The sequence below is a fragment of the Prionailurus viverrinus genome, chromosome A1 (assembly GCF_022837055.1).
Source record: "Prionailurus viverrinus isolate Anna chromosome A1, UM_Priviv_1.0, whole genome shotgun sequence".
In the NCBI taxonomy this organism is placed as follows: domain Eukaryota; kingdom Metazoa; phylum Chordata; class Mammalia; order Carnivora; family Felidae; genus Prionailurus; species Prionailurus viverrinus.
The window spans coordinates 94,364,053-94,384,063 of NC_062561.1; the positions used below are offsets into that span (position 1 = coordinate 94,364,053).

Consider the following 20,011-nt stretch of genomic DNA (forward strand, 5'->3'; position numbering starts at 1 on the left):
TTAAGTTTATTTATTTAGGGCACCTGGGTGGCTCAGTCGGTTAAGCGTCTGACTTCAGCTCAGGTCATGATCTCGTGTTCCGTGAGTTAGAGCCCCATGTTGGGCTCTGTGCTGACAGCTCAGAGCCTGGAGCCTGCTTTGGATTCTGTGTCTCCCTCTCTCCCTCCCTGACTCATCTCTCTCTCTGTCTCTCTCAAAAGTAAATAAATAGGGGCGCCTGGGTGGCGCAGTCGGTTGGGCGTCCGACTTCAGCCAGGTCACGATCTCACGGTCCGGGAGTTCGGGCCCCGCGTCGGGCTCTGGGCTGATGGCTCAGAGCCTGGAGCCTGTTTCCGATTCTGTGTCTCCCTCTCTCTCTGCCCCTCCCCCGTTCATGCTCTGTCTCTCTCTGTCCCAAAAATAAATAAACGTTGAAAAAAAATAAGTAAATAAATATTTTAAAAAGTTTATTTATTTTGAGAAACAGAGTGTGCAAATGCGAACAGGGGAGGGGCAGAAACAGAATGAGAATCTCAAGCAGGCTCGGCACTGCCAGCACAGAACCCAATGGAGTCGGGGCGGGGCGGGGCGGGGCGGGGGGGGGGGGGCGGGCTTCATTCCACGAACAGTGAGATCACGACTTGAGCCGAGTTCAAGAGTCAGAAGCTCAACAGACTGAGCTACCCAGGTGCCCAGCATGTGTGTGATTGTCTAGAGGAAATCCCTTTTGAGTAATCATTTAAAGTCAGAGAAGGAATGTGCTTCTTACCAAAGGACTACTCCAAGCAGCCAAAGGCCATAATGTTTAGGCCATCAGAGGGAAGTTCACTGAAGAAACAAAACAAAACAGAAGACACAGCGCTTTCCTGGTAAAAGCAGAGACATACGCTAGTGTGATACTGTTACAGATACCTTTAAAAACTCATCATTCGTCTATTAAACTGATTAAGAGGGAAACGGCATTTGAGAGGAGGGTAGACAGATCTGTGGTATTCAGTGCTGAAAGGCATCGGTGAGGAAATAATATACAGATATTAGAAAGGATAGACAGGTGACATTATTACTTTTTGTTACGGGTAAGAAATTTATAGGGTTCCACACCCTAAGGAGGTTGTAGAATAAAGTACGATACAAACTGTTTCTAAAACTTCAAAGAGAATTTCTCCAAAATAACATAAAGGAACCGTTATGGACTGACTTATGTCCCTCCTAAATTCATATAGTGGAGCCCTAACCCCCTTTGTGACTGTATTTGGAGATAAGGCCTTTGAGGAGGTAATTAAAGTTAAATGAGATCATGAGGGTGGGGTCCTATTCCAAAAGGACTAGTGTCCTTATAAGAAGAGGAAGAGACCGGGCACCTGGGTGTCTTAGTTGGTTGAGTGTTTGACTTCAGCTCAGGTCATGATCTCGAGGTTCATGGGTTCGAGCATCGCATCGGGCTCTGTGCTGACAGTTCAGAGCCTGGAGCCTGCTTCACATTCCGTGTCTCTCTCACTCTCTCTCTGCCCCTACCCCCGCTCATGCTCTGTCTCTCAAAAATAAACATTTAAAAATATTTAAAAAAAAAAAGAAAGAGGAAGAGACATTGGTGATCTCTCTCTGTCACTGCATGTGCACAGAGGAAAGGCCATGTAAGGACACATGAGAAGGCAGCTGTCTACAAGCCAAGAAAAAGCTCACACCAGAAACCAATACTGGTGGTACCTTGATCTCGGACTTCTGGCCTCCACAATTGTGAGGAAAGTAATTTCTGTTGTTGAAACCACGCAGTCTGTGGTATTTTGCCACGGCAGCCCTAATGGACCCAGAGAGGAATTTTAGATATTTAAGTGAACCTCTCCTACATCATGAGGTGTGTCTCTCTCACTCTCTCTCTGCCCCTACCCCCGCTCATGCTCTGTCTCTCAAAAATAAACATTTAAAAATATTTAAAAAAAAAAAGAAAGAGGAAGAGACATTGGTGATCTCTCTCTGTCACTGCATGTGCACAGAGGAAAGGCCATGTAAGGACACATGAGAAGGCAGCTGTCTACAAGCCAAGAAAAGAGCTCACACCAGAAACCAATACTGGTGGTACCTTGATCTCGGACTTCTGGCCTCCACAATTGTGAGGAAAGTAATTTCTGTTGTTGAAACCACGCAGTCTGTGGTATTTTGCCACGGCAGCCCTAATGGACCCAGAGAGGAATTTTAGATATTTAAGTGAACCTCTCCTACATCATGAGGTTGTCATTAGGAAAATTATGTCTCTTCAAGAAAGCATTAGTTGGTTTTACTATTAGAGTCACTAGAAATATTCACTTAATCATATGACAAATATTCAAGTTCAGTGTTAGGCTGAGAATCTGTGTGCATAGGTACGTGTGTGGTACACTGAAGGAAGTACGAAGATGGGTAACACATAATTAAAATCCTCCAAAACCTCACAATTTGGTACGGCAGTGACCGTAATTCCTTTTTAAAAGTCCAAACACCCTTGGATTCTACTCTATCAGTGCTGTCATCATCAACTGTGAGGCTCTACCCTTCCCCCAAGTGATGAGAGCATATAAAGCAGGGTGTCTCAACCTCAACACTCTGACATTTTGGACTAGATAATTTTTCGTTTGGGCCCACTAGTAGTACACACAGCACCCACCCCGGTGTGACAACCAAAAATGTCTTAAGACATCGCTAAATGTCGGGAACAGATAAAACACCTGAAACAGCTCCACAGGTGGCTCTGATCCAACCCCTGGAAAGGCAAATCTCTGGGGATCATCATGGTAGCGTGATAAAAAGGCTCATCAATTAACAGTATTAGGCAACTTGTGAGAAATGCAAATCAGGAGGCAAAACATGGTTATAAGAATTTAGAGAACAAATCACTTTGAACTAGAATGAGCCAGAAAGATTTCATGGAAAAAGCCAGCAAGATGGCTACACTACTAGGATCACGCATGAAACAAATTTTTAAAAATTATTCAATAAATATTTTCTGTGTTATGTATTTTTATAAATTTTACATCCCCCCCCCCGCCCGAGATCTCTGGGCCAGAGTTAGAATAATAAACAGAATTGCTGTGTGAAAACATTTGCCTGAGGTGGAATTTCCTGAGCTTATACAAGTAAAGACAGATAATCGCTGTATTTCCTTAGAGGAAGAAAATGATGGTACCTGTCCTCAGCTCACAACAGCCTTCCCTCAGTTTTGGATCGATCCTCAAATATTTAGGGAGTGCCTACTATGTTCCAGGACTACACACGATAGTGGACCTGGGAACACAATAGTGAATAAAACTTCCAAAAGTTTCTGCCCTCATACAGCTTACGTTCCCACGGTGGGGGCGGACGTGTGGAGAAAAATGAAAATATGTAAGGTAGCATACGGTAATAAGGGCTATGGAGCAAAATAAAACCAGGAAAGGGAATAGGGCATATGCTAACTAAAGAGATTCGGTTTTGGGAGGTTATGAAAAGAATCACTGAGCTGATGGCATCTGAACAGAGTTACCTGGAAGGAACACAGTTAGCCATAGAACAGACCGGGAACAGCATTCCAAACAGAGGGAATAGCAATTACAAAGGTTATAAAGTAGGAGAGTGCTAGGAATGTCTGAGGGACAACCAGGAGGCCAGGATGGCTGCAGCCAACTCACAGCAGGGGACTGGAGAAGAAGTCCAGAGAAGAAGAAGAGAAGAAGGGGGATGGTGGGGGTAACTCATGGGCCCTGTAGACAATGATAAGGACCTTGGCTTTTACTATGAGGGTTCTGAGCAGAAGAATGCCATTATTGGCCTGAATCGCCCTGGCTGTTGAAAATACTTTAGGAAGGCAAGGCTGTTAGAACACAAACCAATTAGGAAAGTATTTCAGCCAGGGAGAAATGATGGTGGGGACAAGGGCAGTGGCACTGGAGGTGTTAAGAGTGGGATTCTGGATTTATTCCGCAGCTAGAACATGGAGGAACTGCCCATGCTTTTGGGTGTGGGCTGTGAGAGAACGAGCGCAGTTAAGGGCTTTGGCTTAAGCAATTGGATCCAATAATTCCCGAGGACCCTCTGGTCCTCACTGCAGAGAAAGGGGTCCTATATGCAGATCTCTGGAAACACATCTGCCTCGGACCACCCCATATTTATTCCTCCTTGTATTCCCGGCGCAGGTACAATAACAAAGCAGCCACCAATTACTTGGCACCGAATCTCTCTCCAACCAAGCACTGTGCGAGGGCCTTCCCACACATAAGGACCACTGCTTGGTAAGATACAATGACCAGATCCAGTTTTTCGAGAAGGCACTGAGTCGCGGAGAGAATATGTTCCCCTCACAGGGCTAAGAAGAGACAGAGCCAGGGCTTCCACCCAGGTCTTCCCTCGACTCCGAAACCACATGGAGGTAGCTCTGTAAAAGCAGATAAACGCACACGCCAAAAGCGCACAACGCCCGGCGTGGGCCAGACCGCGAGCAAAGGGAGGCTAACACCGCGCCTCCCGCCTCGGGGACTGTGCCGCCTAGGACACCTGTTCGGCGAGGGCCGGGTCCCCGTCCCGCCCCCGGCACCCACATCCCCTCGGGCCCACGCTCGCCGCCAGAGAGGCTTCCGGCCCTCCTCGATTTACCTGTTGCGGCACCGCCGCTGCTCCCATGCCGCTCCCGGTGGCCGCGCCCGCCCCCGCCACAGCCCCGGCTACCGCGGTGGCCGCCGCGGCCACCACGACCGTCGTCAGGGCGGCCATCTTTCCTCGCCAAGCTGTTCGGGCCGCAGCGGCCACCCGGGCCAGAGGGTTCTGGCCACGGGAGCTCCTGGTCCTGCAGACCGTTCCCCGTGCAACGGAGCTCTTCTGGAAGCAGAGCAAGACCTAGCCGGGAGGCAGGGAGGGGCCGAGATGTGGGGCGGGGCCGGGGATCAGGGCGGAGCCGGAGCACGGGGTTGGCAGGGGGTGGGTACTGAGGGCAGGGCGGGACCGAGGGCAGGGCGGGGCTGGGGCATGGGGCGGGGCCGAGGTGCGGGCGGTGCCGAGGAGCAGGGTGGGGAAGGGGAGCATGGGGCGGGGCCAAGGGCTGGGCAGGGCCGAGATGTGGGGCAGGGCCTGGACTGGGCTGGGCCGGGATGCAAGGAAGGGCCGAGCTGGGCGGGGCTGGATCACAGGGTGGGGTAGGAGCTCTGGCCTGGCTGGAGCGCAGACGGGGTCGAGAGATGGGTTAGGGCCAGTGCGCAGGGTGGGTCAGGCAGGGGCCGGGTCAAGGTGTGGGGCGGGGCCAGAGCGCGGGACCGAGGCGCCCCCTAGCAGCCGTGTGGGGCAGGGTGGAGGTGGAGACTGGGCGGGATGCGGGGCGGGGCCGGAATGCGGACTGAGCTGGGCCAGAGTGCAGGCAGGGAGGGACCTGGGTATCTTCAGGGCGCGGCCGGATTACAGGTGTGGGCGGAGCAAGGGGCGGGGTGGAGGGCAGGGGGCGGGGCCTGAGTGCGGGGCGGGGCTACAGGCCAGAGCCTCACTATGCCTGCGGGTTTGTGTACACTTTGACCCAGCACTTGTCTACACTCGTTCAGCAAAATCTTGCTAATCCCCTTATTCACCTCTGATTCCGGACCCCCCTTTTACTGTCAAATCTATTCGTGTCATATATAGATACAGCTCTACCTATAGATGTACAGAGATATTTTACATAGTAGAACTTCCTTCTAGGTTTCTACAAAGCACTGGTAAAACTGAGTGAAAATGAAAAAGCACTTATTTATGGGCTTGAACAATAAACTCTATTTCACACTTCAAAAGAAACGAAACAGGGCATTCTGCACACTGTCAGATACCAGAGGCAAAAATGCCACACTTGGTCAATAAGAAAAGAGATTCCAAAGATACTGTGTCAGGGAGGTGGAAAAAGGCCACAGATGATCCCTCCAGTCAAAGCATAGTGGAATGCACCGCCTGTTTGAAGAAATGGATTCATTCATTCATCCCTTCACTTAATCAACATCCAGCTCCTTCTAGATGCCAAGGGCTGTTCTAGGCCTTTGGAATTCATCGTAGACTTGGACAGTGTAGACTTAGACACACACACACACACACACACACACACACACACACACAAGGTTCCTTCCAACTTTTAGTCGGCAATTTAAACAAGTAAACAAATAGGGTATTTTTTGAGTACTTACTTTGTGTCTGCACTGTTCTAAGTAACCCAGTTAAGTATTATCATCTCCATTTCACAGATAAGGATACAAACCTAGGCATCCTGACCAGGGACAATCCTGATAGAGAAATTACACAGGTAGGTGGATAAATGTTTCTGTACCCCAGGAGGCAGACTGGAGCTAAAGATGTGACTTTGGCCTTCATCTGCATTTAGAAAATATTTTAAATAACTCTGAATGAGCTCACACAGGGAGTGTATAGATTGAAGTCTGACAACTGAGTCCTAGGGCCCTCCAACATAGGTGACCATGGACAGGAGGAGAAGGGAGACTCAGAAGGAGAGAAGGGAGAAAAACCACAAGTCTTTGGAAGAAAAACATGTTTTGAGAAGGAGAGAATGATCAACTGTGCGGTTTGCTCCCCGGGAGGTGAGTGAGATGAAAACAGGGAATGATGGTTGGATTTGGCAACGGGGAGGCCATGGCCACTGGACAAGAGCACCACCAGCGGGATGGTGAGGACCAAAGCCTCGCTGAGAGGGATGAGGAGATATCGAAGGCGAGGAATAGAAATGACAGGTATTTCACAGATTGTGTGATGCAGGTGACCAGATAAATGAGGTGCTAGCTGGAAAATGTGTGACCAGAGAAGATGTGTGATCCTTGCTGTGTTGTGTTCCCAGGGTGAGGACTCGTAGAGGGTGTTTGTGCCCTGGAGCCCAGGGCACAAGTGAAAAGGCCGGTGTTTGACCTTTTTTTATTTAAAAACAAAACATTTTTTTAATGTTTATTTTTGAGAGAGAGAGACAGAGTATGAGCAGGGGAGGGGCAGAGAGAGAAGGAGACACAGAATCTGAAGCAGGCTCCAGGCCCTGAGCTGTCAGCATAGAGCCCGACCCAGGGCTGGAACCAACGGACCATGAGATCATGACCTAGGCCAAAGTCACACAGTTAACCAACTGAGCCACCCAGGTGCCCTGGGGTGTGGACTCTTCCTGACTGGAGTGTTTCAGCACAAGGTGGTTGGTAGATGTGGGGAGACCAGAGGATCTTCTCTCCTTTCCCTGTTAAGTATATAAATTATGTGTCATTTATATACTTACATTTTGTCCCAAATGAGGTCTGTTGCTATAGCACCGCCTGAGCTCTTGTTGCTGTTAGTCTAGAAAAATCTGGCAGCCTCAGGGGAAAAACAGCCAATCAACAATTTCAATTCAGTGGTCTCTGCAAGGGGCAACACAGGAATGGGTGGACACTCTAAGGGAATATACGCGCAACAATTAAGATGCCGGCTATGTTGAAGGCTTTCAGTGGTTTATCAGGACGGAGAATTCCAAGAAATGATTAAGAATCTCATAAACAGAAAACCAGAGCAGGCTTTTGCAGTGAGATTAGGAAGCTGCCTGGGTCCTCACTTCCAGGCCCCTTTCAGTGATCAAAGCTACAAAATATATTGTTATTACACGGTGTCATTGTCCTGCATTTTGCACTAATTCTAATTTAATATCAGAGGTTTGTCTTTCCTTAACCTCTTTTGGATTTGCCTTTCTCGCATACCGAAAATCTTGGTTCCTTAGGCCACGAACATATTACTTAATTGCTTTTTCTCGCAAAAATTGCATACTCTCAAATTACAGTTCCACTATCTCCACTAATAGTCAACCCACTGAGTGAAATTTTTGCAGTTCTTTTGTCCTTAGACTATGTTCTGCACTGGCTATCCCATCAGAGTATTTTTTTTTTTAATGTTTATTTATTTTCGAGAGACCAGAGAGACAGAGCACAAGTGGGGAAGGGGCAGAGAGAGAGAGACACAGAATTGGAAGCAGGCTCCAGGCTCTGAGCTGTCCGCACAGAGACGGTTTACTGAAATCTGTCTTTTCTCTCTATGGTTATGGCATCAATTTGTTTATAGCTGGGTTCTTTCGATTGTATTTGTGTTCAGTTTCAGTGCTTCCTCTTTTTTATTTTCTTTCTGGTTTACTTTTTTAAAGAGATGTAAAACATATGTGACATATGTAAAGCCAAAATGATCTGACAAGGTCTATTTAAAGAAGTCTTGCTAACACATCCTCTCCGTGCCATTTCAAATGATCCTCGACATGTAAACATTTTTATTAATTTCTGGCTTGCCTTTCACATTTCTTTCTGCAAAAATGAGTGTATACACACACACACACACACACACACACACACACACACTTATACCTATGCCTACATATATAACATATATATTATGTGCTATATATCTTACATGTGTCATATGTGTGTCATATATAACATATATGTGTTACTTATGTAGGCATATGTATAATCTTATATATATATATATATATATATATATATATTTCCTTTCTCTTACAAAAACATGTAGCATATTGTATTGTCTTATAGCTGCCGTGACAAAGTATCGCAAACTCAGTGGTTTATAACAATAGAAACTTATTCTCGGGGCGCCTGGGTGGCTCAGTCGGTTGAGCATCCGACTTCGGCTCAGGCCACGATCTCGCGGTCCGTGAGTTCGAGCCCCATCCGGCTCTGGGCTGATGGCTCAGAGCCTGGAGCCTACTTCCGATTCTGCGTCTCCCTCTCTCTCTGCCCCTCCCCCGTTCATACTCTGTCTCTGTCTCAAAAATAAATAAATGTAAAAAAAAAAATTTTTTTTTTAAATAAAAATAAAAAAAAGAAACTTATTCTCTCACAGTTCAAGAAGCTAGAAGCCCCTTCTTGGGGCTCAGAGGGGATATCTGTCCGATGGCGCTCTCCAACTTCTGACGGTCACTGGCAAGCCGCGGTGCTCCCTGGCTTGTGGAAGCATTACTCCAGCGTCTGCTACCATCTTTCCATGGGCTCTCCCAGCATGATGGCTCTCTGTGTCCAAATTTTCCTCTTCTTATAAGGGCACCAGTCATTGGATTAGGGTCCATCCTAATCCAGTATAACCTTATCTTAACTTGACTACAGCTGCAAAGGTCCCATTTCCAACTAAGTTCACGGGTACTGGGCGTTCGGACTTCAGCATCTCTTGGGAAGACACAATTCAACTCATAACACATACTGTATATAATCCTCTACATGTTACGTTTTTCACCTAATAATATCTCTGGGAACTCACTTGGTATCACTTCACAGAAATCTTCCTCTTTTTTTTTTTTTTTAAGTTTGTTTATTTTGAGAGAGAGAGAGAACAGGAGGGGTGAGAGAAGGAGGGAGAGAAAGAGAATCCCAAGCAAGCCCCACCCTATCAGCACAGAGCCCCATGTGGGGCTCAAACTCATGAACTGTGAGATCATGACCTGAGCTAAAACCAAGAGTCAGATGCTCAACCGAGCCACCCAGGCGCCCCTACGTTTGCATCTTTGAAGAGTGAAGATTTTCCTTTAAATTTATTCCGAAGCTTTTTAAAGAAAAATTTATTTATTTTTGAGAGACAGAGAGAGCACAAGCAGGGGAAGGGCAGAGAGAAAAGGAGACACAGAATCCAAAGCAGTATCCGGGCTCTGTGCTGTCAGCTCAGCTAACATGAGGCTCAAACCCACAATCTGTGAGATCATGACCTGAGCTGAAGTCAAATGCTTAACCTACTGAGCCACCCAGGAGCCCCTATTCCTGTGTTTTTTATTGCAACTATAAGTGTGATTTTCCTTTCTTTCATATCATCTCACTAGTTATTCTTTGAATTTGAATATGTGAAGATAATAGATTTTTGTTAAATTTTTATATTGCTGCTTGAATCAATTCTCTTAATTTTGGTCTTATTTTTAGAGTGATTCTTTTAGGGTTTCCATTTATGCTACGATATTATCTGCAAACAGAGATCATGTCAGAGCTTCCCTTCCAATTCTCATATTTATATTCCAACTAGAAAGAAGGAAGAGGACTGCAAGTTTGAGTTTCCCTGAAATCAGATCATGAGTCAAGGACGTGAGCAAAGGGAGGGACCTTATTTGGGCTGTGGTCCCAGGAAGCCAAGTGAAGGAAGGGAGAAAACCCTAAAAAGAGGCTTTATTAGTTATTGCTGTGGACAGTTGGACTAACTCTACCTAGATCTCCTAAGGAAGGTCACAGAACAATCCTTAGAATAGCTCCACCAAGGGATGGAGAAGCTGAGGTATCCAATTAAGATATGCCTGTTAAGGGGCACCTGGATGGCTCAGTCGGTTGAGTGTCTGACTTTGGCTCAGGATATGATCTCGCTGTCTTGTGAGTTCGAGCCCCACATTGGGCTCTGTGCTGATAGCTCAGAGCCTGGAGCCTGCTTCCGATTCTGTGTCTCCCTCTCTCTCTGCCCCTCCCCTGTTCTCTCTCTCTCTCTCTCTCTCTCTCTCAAAAATAATAAACATTAAAAAAAAAGATATAGCTGTTAAGGAAGAGTGAGGGCAGGTCTGGATAAAAGAAGAAAGTGTGAGCATGTATTAGAAAATAATAATCCTTACATTTGATTGCCTGTTGTGTACCAAACACTCTCATTAATCTCATAACTACCCCTTGGTGTAAATAAAGTTGGAGTGGGTGGCTCAGTCAAGCGTCCGACTTCAGCTCAAGTCACGATCTCACAGTTTGTGAGTTCAAGCCCTGAGTAGGGCTCTGTGCTGACAGCTCAGAGACTGGAGCCTGCTTTGGATTCTGTGTCTCCCTCTCTCTCTGCCTCTCCCCTGCTTGTGCTCTATCTCTCTCTCTCTCATAAATAATAAATGAATAAACTTTTAAAACATGCATTTATTTCTTTATTTTGAGAGTGAGAGAGAGCACAAGTGGGGAGGAGCAGAGAGAGAGGCAGGGAGAGAATCCCAAGCAGGCTTGGATTGCACTGACAGTGCAACCTCATGTGCAAACTCATGAACTGTGAGATCATGACCTGAGCTGGAATCAAAAAATCAGACGCTTAACTGACTGAGCCACCCAAGGCGCCCCTAACAAACTTTTATAGATAATATGGCTTGAATATGACAGAGCCAACTACAGAGCCTGGATCTGACTTAATAATTAATACTTACTTTCCTAAACCACAATAACCTCCAGGTCTGTTTTGCAGACTACTTTTTTCTAAAGGCCAGTGGAAAATAAAGAAGATAATCAATTGTGTTTGAATGGGTGTTGTTTTTTTTTTTAATTTTTAATGCTTATGTATTTTTGAGAGAGAGAGGGATACAGAGTGTGAGTGGGAGAGAGGCAGAGAGAGAGAGACAGGGAGACCCAGAATCCGAAGCAGGCTCCAGGCTCTGGGCTGTCAGCGTAGGGCCCGATGCGGGGCTTGAACCCACAAACTGCGAGATCATGCTCTGAGCTGAAGCCAGACGTTTAACCAACTGAACCACCAGGCACCCCTGAATGGGTGTTTTTTATTCTTTTGCAGGCAGTCCTAGGTTGGCAACCCTCACATCAACCTCAGGGAAATGAAAAATCTCCATTTGGTAGTTTTATGACTACACCACTTAGTCCCCAAAGAACACTTTTCCCTGCGAATTTCAACCTATGTGATGAGCATAAATCCATCATTTCTGAAAAAATGAATTTCAGAAAAAGTTATTGTAGGGTCATTCTTTTGCAGGTCGATAGAAAATTAAACTCGTATGTCATCTCTGTATTTCCTTGGGTTTCTAGGAAAGTTTTCAGAAACTTCTAGCTCATAGGAATGAAATAACTTTTCGATACGTATTTACTCTTGCTTGAGAATTTTCAACAAAAAGCATAGCCCTAGACGTAAGTGTGGAAGTTAAACAATTGTACATCAAGAAAATAAAAAAGAAAATAAAAAAGAAAATACCAAGTAATGTTTGGGACTTCCATAATGTTGGAAATTTTTAATAATTCTCATGTATTAATTTGAACAGGTATGCTGGCTCTCTCTGCGCTCTTTCTTTCTTTCTTTCTTTCTTTCTTTTTAATATGGAATTTATTGTCAAATTCGTTTCCATACAACACCCAGTGCTTATCCCAACAGGTGCCCTCCTGCGCTTCTTTTTATGTGAGAAAAATAATCGTCTATTTTTAAAACCACTCCTTTTTTTGGATTTTTATTACACATAAGCAGAGATAATCCTGATAATGCCAGTTTAACATTTACTGGTGCCTGTAAAACATAACACAAAATAAATGTCTAGTGACGTGCACAGAAACATTTTACGGCTTGCTCACACTGGAAGGAAGATCTATAAACGTTAGGGCTATGGTGAAGGAAAGACTGTAGATACCAAGCCAAGGTGCCAAGGACGGGGATATACGCAGAAGTGGATGTCCCACCCCAATCTGGGCATGAAAATAGGCGGTATCGAGAGGCTGCTCCCAGGCTGTTATAGATCACTATGCGCGAAGTACCTGGTGGCAATCTTGGTAGAATCAAGGATAAAATAAGGGAAAACAGAAAGGTTTTGGTTTTGTACAAATATGTATGTCCAAGCGTGTGCTTGACCTGGCTGCTGGCCAGTATAAGTGAATGACTGCTTGTGTAGGTCTGTTTCCTCCGCCTATCAATATTTCTGTAAGGACTGGTTTATAGCTTGGGAGGCAGGGATGTTCACTCTCTTAGGATCATAGCTGTCAGACTCCTATAGCAAAACCACTCTTTTCATTTAAGACTGCCAAGCCATGGGGAGACAACCTGGAGCCTGGAGCCTTCAGTATAGAGTAGACTAAATGATCTATTTTATAAGCTAGATCTGACATATATTGAACTCTGTTCACTGAAAAGAAATAATACTTCTTTTTTTAACACTCATGGAACATTCACAAAAATTGACCATATATGTAGGCCACAAAAACCTCAATAAATACCAGAAAGCAGAAATAACACAGACCTGGGGCGCCGGGGTGGCTCAGTTGGTTAAGCATCCAGCTCTTGATTTCAGCTCAGATCATGATCTCATGGTTCAAGCCCCACGTTGGGCTCTGCCCTGACAGTGGAGAACCTGTCTGGAACTCCTTTTCCTCTCCCTGCCCCTCCCTCTGCTTGCATGCACGCTCTCTCTCTCAAATAAATAAATAAACATTGAAAAAAAAATAACACAAACATAATTCTCTGATCAGAAAGCAAATCAACTGAGAAGACAAAAAGACCCTATGACCTGAAGCTTTAAAACTCTAAAAGAAGTCCAGGGGTGCCTGGCTGGCTCAGTCAGTAGAGCATGCTGGCTCAGTCAGGGTCATGAGCTCAAGCCCCACGTTGGGCATGGAACCAACTTAAAAAAAAAATTAAAAAATAATTTAAAAAACTCTCAGAAAAGTCTAGAGTCAACGAAGATATCAAAACTAAATTTGCCATTTAATTACAAAAAACACTGGTAATGCTACATATTAGTACCCAGGGATTATAGCTAAAGCAATCCTCAGAAGCAAATTTGTGGAGCTAAACATTATATTAGTAAATAAGAAAGAATAAAAGTAAATTAATTAACCACCTGACTCAGGAAGACAGAGGCAAGATCAACAACCAAAAGGAAAGAAGGAAAAATGAACTGAGAAATGTGAAAGCAGAAAACAATAAAATTAAAATCACAGAAATGATCTCAATGAATACATTTATCAATTAAAAAGGGTAGGGGCACCCGATGGCTCAGTCAGTTAAGTGTTCAACTCTTGATGGTTCGTGAGATCAAGCCCCGAGTTGGTCTCTGTGCTGGCAACGCAGAATGAAAGAAGGAACGAATGAATGAACGAATGAACTTTAAAAAAAAAAGGGTAAACTAAACTACTAGCTAACCTGATTAAAAAAGCACAAATATACATACTATAAAATTCAAAGCAAAATTAAAAAAAAATCATAGATGACTATTTTGCTTAATTGTCTGCAAATAAATTTGAAAATCCAGATGAAATGAATAGTTTTTCTAAGAAAATACAATTGATAGGGGCACCTGGGTGGCTTAGTTGGTTAAGCGTCTGACTTCAGCTCAGGTCATGATCTCACAGTTCATGAGTTCAAGCCCCGTGTTGGGCTCTGTGCTGACAGCTCAGAAGTCTAGAGCCTGCTTCGGATTCTGTGTCTCCCTCTCTCTCTGTCCCTCCCCTGCTCACGCTCTGTCTTTCTCCCTCTCTCAAAAATAAACATTTAAAAAATTAAGAAAATACAATTTAATAAAATTGGTAAAATAAAAATCTAAAAATTACCTATTAAAAACCTAAGAAAAAGGATAAAAATTGTTACAATGGTAGACTCCCAAAGAACACCAGGCCCAGAGGACCTCACAGGCTGATCCAGAGGACTGGATCCTTAAGGAGAGTCCTCCTTATTCCAGAGGACTTCACAGGCTGATCTTAACCAAATCTTAGGAACTAAATAGGCTCTAATGCTTTTCAAATTATTCCAGAACAGAGACAAAAGAGAAAAGCTTCACAATTCTGGTAGTAAAAGTGACGTATGCTTACCAAAAACTGACAGGTAGCATAAAGAAAATTACTGACAAAAATCAATTATGAACATTGAACGCAAAAAACGTTCAGCAGTTTCAGAAACTGAATCCAGGGGCACCTTAGAAGAATTAAAGGGAAAACAGCTCCCCCCCCCCCCCCCCCCCGGGATTGCATTGCAAGAATAATTCAGGATCACTCACTATGGTAGGAAGCAGTTGGGTTTATTTGGTTGGCTCACTCAACATCTATTTTAGTCTCTTTTTGGCGTGCCATCCCATACTGCGGAGACTGGTAAGCTCGGGAATCCTCATTTCCCAGAGTCCCTTGCAGCTAGGGTCCTCAATGTATGTTATGTTCGCCCATCAGAGGCACTTGTGTGAAACTCGATTTCAGAACTCAATTAAATAGGGAAAGAGGTGGTGCCTGAGGCACCCGTTTTGCTGGAGTTGATTGTAGCAGACGTGGTGAAACAGTGGAGCTAACGGTCCAGCATCAGTTCATCAGTTTTGAGATCCAGAGGCGACAGATAATTCTGGCAGCAACGCCTCATTCCCAGATTACATTAAGACAGTGTGCTCCTGGCGGCGCCTGGATGGCTCAGTTGGTTAAGTGTCCAACTTCAGCTCAGGTCATGATCTCACAGTTTGTGAGTTCGAGCCCCACGTCGGGCTCTGTGCTGCCAGCTCAGAGCCTGGAGCCTGCTTTGGAATCTGTCTCCTCTCTCTGCCCCTCCCCACTTGTGCTCTCTGTCTCTCAAATAAATAAATAAATAAATAAATAAATAAATGAAAAAAAATTTTTTTAATTACATTAAAAAAAAAGACGGTGTGCTCCTGGAGCTAATGGATGGGAGCATGGCTTCCTGACCATGGTGGAGGGAGCCCATCTCTTGGCATGGCTTTGGGAATTATTCTTAGAACCTGCTCCCCCCGCCCTCCCAATTTGTGAGCACTTGATTCCCTGTATTAAATCCCTTTCTATTTCCTGCAACTGAACTCAGGCTGATAAAATAGATTAAAAGAGAAAAAAGAATTGTATGATTTTCTGCAAAGATGATGCAGTTGATAGATTTCAACATCCACATTTGATTTTTAAAAAATCTTCCCGGGCACCCGGGTGGCTCAGTTAGCATACAACTCTTGATTTTGGCTCCGTTCATGATCTCACGGTTTGTGAGTTCAAAGCCCACATTGGGCTCTGTGCTGGCAGTGCGGAGTCTGCTTGGAATTCTCTTGCTCTCCCTCCCTCCCTTCCCCTCCCACGCACACGCGTTCTCTCTCTCTCAAAATAATTAAATAAACTTAAAAAAACCTTCTTAAAATAGGAAAGATGAATCTTTTTAAAAGCCAGCAATATGTCTAATGAGGAAACACTGAAGCATTCCTGTGAAAATCAACAGCAAGGGGCATCTTGCTGGCTCAGTTGGTAGAGCACGTAACTCTTGTTCCTGGGGTCGTGAGTTCAAGCCCCACGTGGGGCATGGAGCCTACTTAGAAAAACAAAATAAAGTGGAAAAGATGTTTAATGTTAAAAAAAGAAAACAGCAAGACAATTATGTCTACAGTCTCCATTATTATTTAGCATAGTTCTGGACATTTAACCAACATAATCAGACAAGACAAAGGCACAGGGGGTATAACCATTAGAAGAGAGATACATTTATTACTATTTAGAGATAACTGTATACCTAGAAAACTCAAGAAACTCAATTATAAATCTATTATAAACCATATGAGAACTTATGACCTGCAAGGATATAAAATTCATGTATGAAAATCAACTGATTTCACCTATACAAACAGTAACGACCAGTTAGCAAACATAAGGGATACATATCAGTTATACCTCAGTGAAGAAAGAAGAAAAAAAGAATGAAAGGAAGGAAGGAAATAAAGACCAAATAAAGACCCAGTGGAAATAAAGACCCAAATTACAATAGCAAAAAATAAAATCCCTAAAAACAAACTGATAAAGACGATATTTTAAATGCTTTTGTTTTGCTCACATCTGAAGGAGAGTCGGCTTAGTTGAGAACTCTAGATAAAAGTAAAGTTCCCTCAGAATGCTGAAGAAACTATTCTGTTGTCTCTTCTATCCAGTACTGCCACTGCGGAGCCCAATATTAATCTGATTCTTGTCTGCCTGCAGCTGATCTGCTCCTTCAGTTTGGAAGTGGTTTTGTGTTGTTATTGTTGTTGCTGTTGTTTTGGGTGGTTTTTTTTGTTTTTTTTTTTTTTTTTCCCCAGGATTTTAAGTAATCTCTGTACCCAGCATGGGGCTGGAACTCACAACCCCCAAATCAAGAGTCATTTGCTCCACCCACTGAGCCAACCAGGCACCCCAGGAAGCTCTTTTGAAAAGCAAACACAAAAGCAAATCTTCTAGCTATTAATTGCCAGAGGGTTGAGCAGGGCTGAAAGCCTGCCACATCCAGTAAAACATTACCCTTCTCTCCACCACATCTCCTACCACAACGCCTACTTGCTGTGGATCACACAATGCCAAAAATCTAAGCAAAATCAGTCTTCAACCAATTCAGCTCAAATTCTTCAATGATTTCCTACTCAAAGAATTTGACCACCTCACCTTTCCAACTACATAAAACTGCATTTCAGTTTTTAACCACCAGATGTCACCTGAGAAACAGTAAGCAAGAGTCTATATTTGAATCTTCGCAGAAGAAAAATATTGTTGTCTTTTATGCATGAAAATTAGAATGTTTTTGGTAGGATATATCAGCAAGAGGGGTAGGAAGGTGCATACTAGTTGAAATGTGGCAGATAAATAAAAATATTTACGTGTATTTAGATTCTCAAATAGAGTCAACTGACGATATCAGTTTTCCAAATGTTATACTAACACTAAGAGCTCTTTTTAGCGGAAGTCATTGGAATAGTTTTTAATGCTACCAATTTCTAATATCTATTGGTATGAAAAAACACCCCAAAACTTACTTACTTACACCAGAAGGTAAACCAAAATAATAGAGATGAGTAACTTTGAAGTTCATGAACTAATTTTTATCAACAACCCCATTCCCTCTTCTGTAATCTATTATTTTCTTATGTGTGTGACCAGACTCCTTCAATGACCTATAAAACCCTGCATGATCTGGCCCCGACCACCTTTCCTGCTTCCCTCTCCTACCTTCCTGGCTCTCCCCAGCTGCCCTGGGCTTCTTACAAATCCAGGAATGTGGCAGTGTCCCTTTGCATATGTTAGGGGTTCTGTCTGGAATGAGCCTCCAACCCTCTTTTATCTTATGAGTCATGAGCCTCCAGGACATAGTTTGAATGCCAGCTCCCAAGGAAGCCTTTCTTGGCCACGGTCAGTGCTGTCTAGATTTGGATTCCTTCCAATCTGCTTTTCCTTCATAATAGTTGACACCATCTGTTATTATCTACTTGTGTGGTGATTTGATCTAGATGAGAACCACCTCCATGGGGCACCCTTGTATCTCTGCCATCTAGGCCACAGTAGAGTTTCAATTTTTTTTCTAGTTTATTTATTTTGAGAGAGAGCGTGCAAGCCTGAGTGGGGGAAGGGGAGAGAAAGAGGGAGAGAGAGAAAATCCCAAGTAGGTCCTGTGCTGTCAGTGCAGAGTCCAACTCAGGGCTCGACCTCACAAACCTCCAGATCATGACCTGAGAGGAAACCAGGAGTTGGACGCTCGACCAACTGAGCCACTGAGACACCTCAAGTTTTTTTGTAAAGTGTGTTTTTTTTAGTTTATCTAGGCCACAGTAGAGTTTACTCAATAGCACTTAATAAATATTTGTTGAAAGAATTATTGAATACAGGTTACAATGTTTGTGCACATCTCCCATTAGAATGCAATCTTCATGGAGGATGATCTTTGTTCTGTCCACTCTTGCAACCCTATGCCTAGAAGAGGCCCACTGTAGGCATTAATGTTGTTAAATGGATCCTTGAACAAATGAATGAGTATACATGGTTGACAAACAGTCTGGCCAGCTATGAGGCAAATTTGTTTTTAATTCTTTTGGAGAGAGAGAGAGAGAGAGAGAGAGTAAGAGTGTGTGCACGAGTGGGCAAAGGGTGGAGAGACAGAGAGGGAGAGAGAGAGAATCCCAAGCAGGGCCAGCTGCCAGAGCCTGACTTCTCACTTGACTTGATCTCACAAACTGCAAGATCGTGACCTGAGCCGAAGTCAAGAGTCGGCTGCTTAACCGACTGAGCCACCCAGGTGCCCCATCTATGAGGCAAATCTTAAGTGAAATAACATTTTTTTTTTAAGTAGAAATTTAGTTTCTTATCACCTTCATTTGCTGACTCAAAAACCAACCAAACATGGACGCTAAACCCTTTCCTAGGGTTTTCTTCCTTCCTAGGGAGATCACAGGGATTTTTCACTAGGACCATGCAGTGCAGTTATGACTGATTCACAGCTGGGTGGAAGGCTGGAGAAGCTCTTCCATGTGATGAAGGGCTTGCAAAGGGGATTTTTCTGGGTGCTGCCACAAGCTAGCTCAGAGACTCTGATTGGAAATACTCAATTATTCCGCAAATATTATCCATTTATTCAGTAGCGTTTTACAGAATAACCATTATGTGTCTGTGACACTGCTTGAAGCTAGGGCTATAAAGCCAAATGAGACATGGTCCTGGCCCTCAAGAAGCTTGTCATCTTTTAGGGAAGACAGACCAATAGACTCATCGCTGAAGTCCAGTGTGGCCCACATAAATATTCTGCACAGTGTATCAGTAGAATACACAGCTCAAATTAATTTGAATTGTGGTCAGGGGTCTTCGGGAGAGCTTCCTTAAGGAGGAGACACCCAAGCTTAGTTTTCAAGGGTAAGAAGCCTTCAGTTACAGAAAGAAGAGCAGGGCCCCCAGATGGCTCAGTTGGTTAAGCATCTCACTTCGGGTCAGGTCATGATCTTGTAGTTCATGAGTTCGAGCCCTGTATCAGGCTCTCTATCAGCATGGAGCCCACTTCAGATCCTCTCTTCCCCTTTGTCTCTGCCCCTCCCTTGCTTTTGCACTCTCTTTCTCTCAAAAATAAACGTGAAAGAAAGAAAGAAAGAGAGAGAGAGAGAGAGAAAGAAAGAAAGAAAGAAAGAAAGAAAGAAAGAAAAGAAAGAAGCACCACTTTCTAGAAAACAACTTGCAGAAGGGCACAGAGCACCGGGGCACAATGGCTGGTTTAGAGGACCTAAAAAAAAGTCAGCATGGCTCTAACAAAGCATGGGGCTGTTTCAACCAGAAGCTAAGAGACTCTCAGTGACCCTGAAAGAGTTGGGAAGCTGATTCCTCCACCCCCACTCTCCCAGCCCAATCTCCCAATGAATAATAATTCTCTTTTTGTACATAAGGCAACGATAAATCAGAGACAGAAGTCTTCAGCATGAGTGACAGCTGAAGCAAATATGGGTTGATAAATCAGCATGAGTGTCTATTACTGGTTTTCTAGGAAAAATCACTGAAGCTGGTTATGGGAACCCGGCAAAGAGGAGTGAGAAGACAGACGTTGCACCTGCAGTAAGCTGTGCTTACAGCGTGGGTTCCCTGAGAAACCAGAGCCTAAGGGAAAAGCC

General features: G+C 44.2%; 1 protein-coding gene across 3 annotated transcripts in view; it reads right to left on the minus strand.

Moving 5' to 3' along the window:
- CCDC112 (coiled-coil domain containing 112) overlaps positions 1-19,745 on the minus strand; it is a 46,744-nt gene extending 26,999 nt beyond the window's left edge. For 2 of the 3 annotated variants that reach the window (XM_047876080.1, XM_047876067.1), the window contains exon 1: positions 4,582-4,865. In XM_047876080.1, the coding sequence (XP_047732036.1) occupies positions 4,582-4,698 (117 nt within the window). In that variant the 5' untranslated portion in view covers positions 4,699-4,865. Of the gene's footprint in view, positions 1-4,581; positions 4,866-8,295; positions 8,303-19,739 lie in introns of those variants that run through there. The other variant, XM_047876071.1, reaches the window with a different exon arrangement.
- Between the last annotated feature and the right edge of the window lie 266 nt (positions 19,746-20,011).